Source organism: Cariama cristata, unplaced genomic scaffold (assembly GCF_000690535.1).
Source record: "Cariama cristata isolate BGI_N322 unplaced genomic scaffold, ASM69053v1 scaffold11987, whole genome shotgun sequence".
NCBI lineage: Eukaryota > Metazoa > Chordata > Aves > Cariamiformes > Cariamidae > Cariama > Cariama cristata.
In genome coordinates this window covers 8177-10760 of record NW_009627100.1, presented here as the reverse complement: position 1 = coordinate 10760, position 2584 = coordinate 8177, and the positions used below count along the sequence as shown (strand labels likewise).

Here is a 2584-nt window from a genome sequence, read left to right as displayed (position 1 = left end):
GAGTGTCTCTTCCTCCTCCATTGTGGCTGTTGACTAAAACCACACTTTCCAAAGCTTTAGTCTGGCTCTTGTCTGGAGGCACTTATCTTTCCAGAGAGGAGGAGTGTGCAGACAGGTAGCTGGTCCTCTGGCGCGTGCTTCAGACCACCTTGTTTTCCAGCTCTGGCATTTTTCAGATAGCAGCTGGAAATCCCAGCACTCTTTGTTTGAATTCCAGTGAGACGACTTCTCTCAGAGCTCTGTGGAATCCCTGGGTGGGCAGGAGGTGTGTTTGTGTGTGTCGATAAGGCAATGTGGAGGGATGAATTGCTTTGTGACTTTACTCACCTGTGGAGGAAGTACAGGCCATATTCTTCTCTTCATCTCCGTCCTCGGGGAGGGAGGGTGTTTACTTGATGAGAATTTCCATGTGTAGAAATGAGATCTAGAAATAATTTGAGGCTTTGAGTGGTCTGGCCACTCAGCCTGAAGTCCCCCAGCTGCGGGGTGGGGAGCAGTACATGAAATCCTCGGTGAGTCCCCGTCTTCTCTTCCAATTTGGGGTAAACAAGCAGAATAGACCAAGAGTGGGAGGCAGAAGAGAGGCGTGTGGGAGGAGAAGTGACTTGCTCCAGCTGCCAATTAGCTGTGCTTCCTGCTAGAAACAGTGAGCCAAGTCTCTCTTCACTGAGCCTTTGCCAGGACTTACTCAGGTGAGCAAGGTGAGAAGACTTTCTTCCAGCTGTCTGTGATCCTTTATAGAAGGAGGAAGGACTTCTGTGTTGACCAGCATAGCACAGGAAAAGGGGCCACAGGTGGGTTTAACCTGTACCATAGCAAAGTAGGGCATATAAGATCATGTGAAGGTGTCAGGGGAATTTAGATTGCTGTAATCCTACGAGTTCCTGCAGGTTCGTCTTACTACTGCCTCCTTAGGTGTTTCTGATCTTATCCCTCCTGTGACAGAGAGGTACTGCCCTGCAAACTATCACATCACTTGGCTGATCCACGTACAGCACCTTGAGGCTTTTGGTTTTGCACTGTGAAGCCAACAACCTGACAGATTTCCCTCCTTCCATGGTGACTTTGTAGTTCCTGTGGATCTGGGCTCTGTAAGGCACAATGTGTTACCTGTGTGTCGCTTTTCCCCAGAAACCTGCTCACCAGTAGGAGGAGAATGTAAATAATTAAAAAGTGATACTTTTCAAATTTATTTTTAAGGAAAGATCTGGTCCGTGTGGAGGCTACTGTGATTGAAAAGACGGAGTCATGGCCAAAAATTAACATGCGCTTTTGGAAGAGGCACAACTATCAAAGGAAGAAAAGTAAGATGAAAAGAATACAGAGCTTCCTTCCCTGCTGTTTTGTTGCTGGATCGGGGAGTGGGAGGTATCATGACACAAGGGCCGTGCCTGGGGAAGGAGACTCATTTGCCATATCCCCAGGACCCCTCATGGCACAGCACCTCTTTCCCAGGTGTGCCCGCTGTATTCAGAGAACGGTGACTTAATATTCCCTTGGTCCAGCACCCTTTGTTAGATGGCCTTGCAAAAGACCTTGCTGAAAAAAAAATTTCCTGGGCAGAAAAGCAATCTTCTTCTCTTTCCAAAGCCTTAAATATTGGGTATGTGATCACAGAATCTAGCAAGTCTTAACAGTACCCTCTGGCAGGCTTTTTGATTACCAAATAACTGTCCCCTCTCAGATACAACTAAGAGAGAGGAAAAATTATGGCCCTTTTTTTTTTTTATGGAACGGATGCTAAAACCTTGACCAGCCTGACACAGCCGCACAGGAGCTCTGCCTAGACCTCTTGTTCATGCCCTACTGGTGGTACGTAGCTGTCCTGCCAAGGTGTGCTGGCAGATGCTGCCACCCCCTCCTAGAAACCATCACGCCTTGGCATGCCTTAGACTAAAGTAGCTAAGCCAGCAGGAGCCCTTCGAAAGGTATGCAACAGTTTTGTGCTGTCATCTGATCTTTTTTTTTTTTCTCTTTTCATTCTTTTTCAGTCATCGTGAACCCGCAGACTGTCCTCCGGATAAACACCATAGAAATTTTCCCCTGTTTGTCATGATTGATTGATTGGGTGTTGTGTAGCTTAGGTTTATTACCGCTTTAGGCAATTATGGAAATAAAACTGCCTTGTCATTGGAAAGTTCTGGACTTCTTGCTGTTGTCAGAAATGGAAATCTATATGTACTTTCTTTTTAAAAAAACAATGAAATATTTTTTTTAAACTATTATTTCAGCCTTGATGGTGTTTGTTTGTCAGGAGTTTTAAACAACCCAGGATCCATTGCTAGCTGTCAAGCTGTTTCATGCCACCTGCATCTACCTTTGCCTGCGTACCTCTCTATGTACTTTAGGAATTCAGGCGCTCAGCTGTGTCTTAAAAATACCTTGGGCTTCACTGGTTGTGGAAGAAAAGGGCCATCCGCTGCCCCAGTCCCAGAGCTGAGGCTCTAAGCTTGGAAGGCAGAATCTACATGCATTTAAATTTAGTCAATTGAAGGAGCCCGTTGCTGTGCGCAGTTATTCGTGTCCGTGCAAGCTTCCCTACCCTGGGACTGTGAGTGCACTTAAGGCTAGCAGAGAGGTAGGT

The 2584-nt window shown here is 46.4% G+C and overlaps 1 protein-coding gene across 1 annotated transcript in view; it reads left to right on the top strand.

The window, feature by feature from the left end:
• MRPL21 (mitochondrial ribosomal protein L21) overlaps positions 1-2232 on the top strand; it is a gene marked incomplete at its 5' end in the record, with an annotated part of 15207 nt that extends 12975 nt beyond the window's left edge. The window contains 2 exons of the mRNA XM_009704316.1: positions 1201-1304; positions 1992-2232. Coding sequence (XP_009702618.1) covers positions 1201-1304; positions 1992-2056 — 169 coding nt within the window. The remainder of the gene's footprint in view (positions 1-1200; positions 1305-1991) is intronic.
• Between the last annotated feature and the right edge of the window lie 352 nt (positions 2233-2584).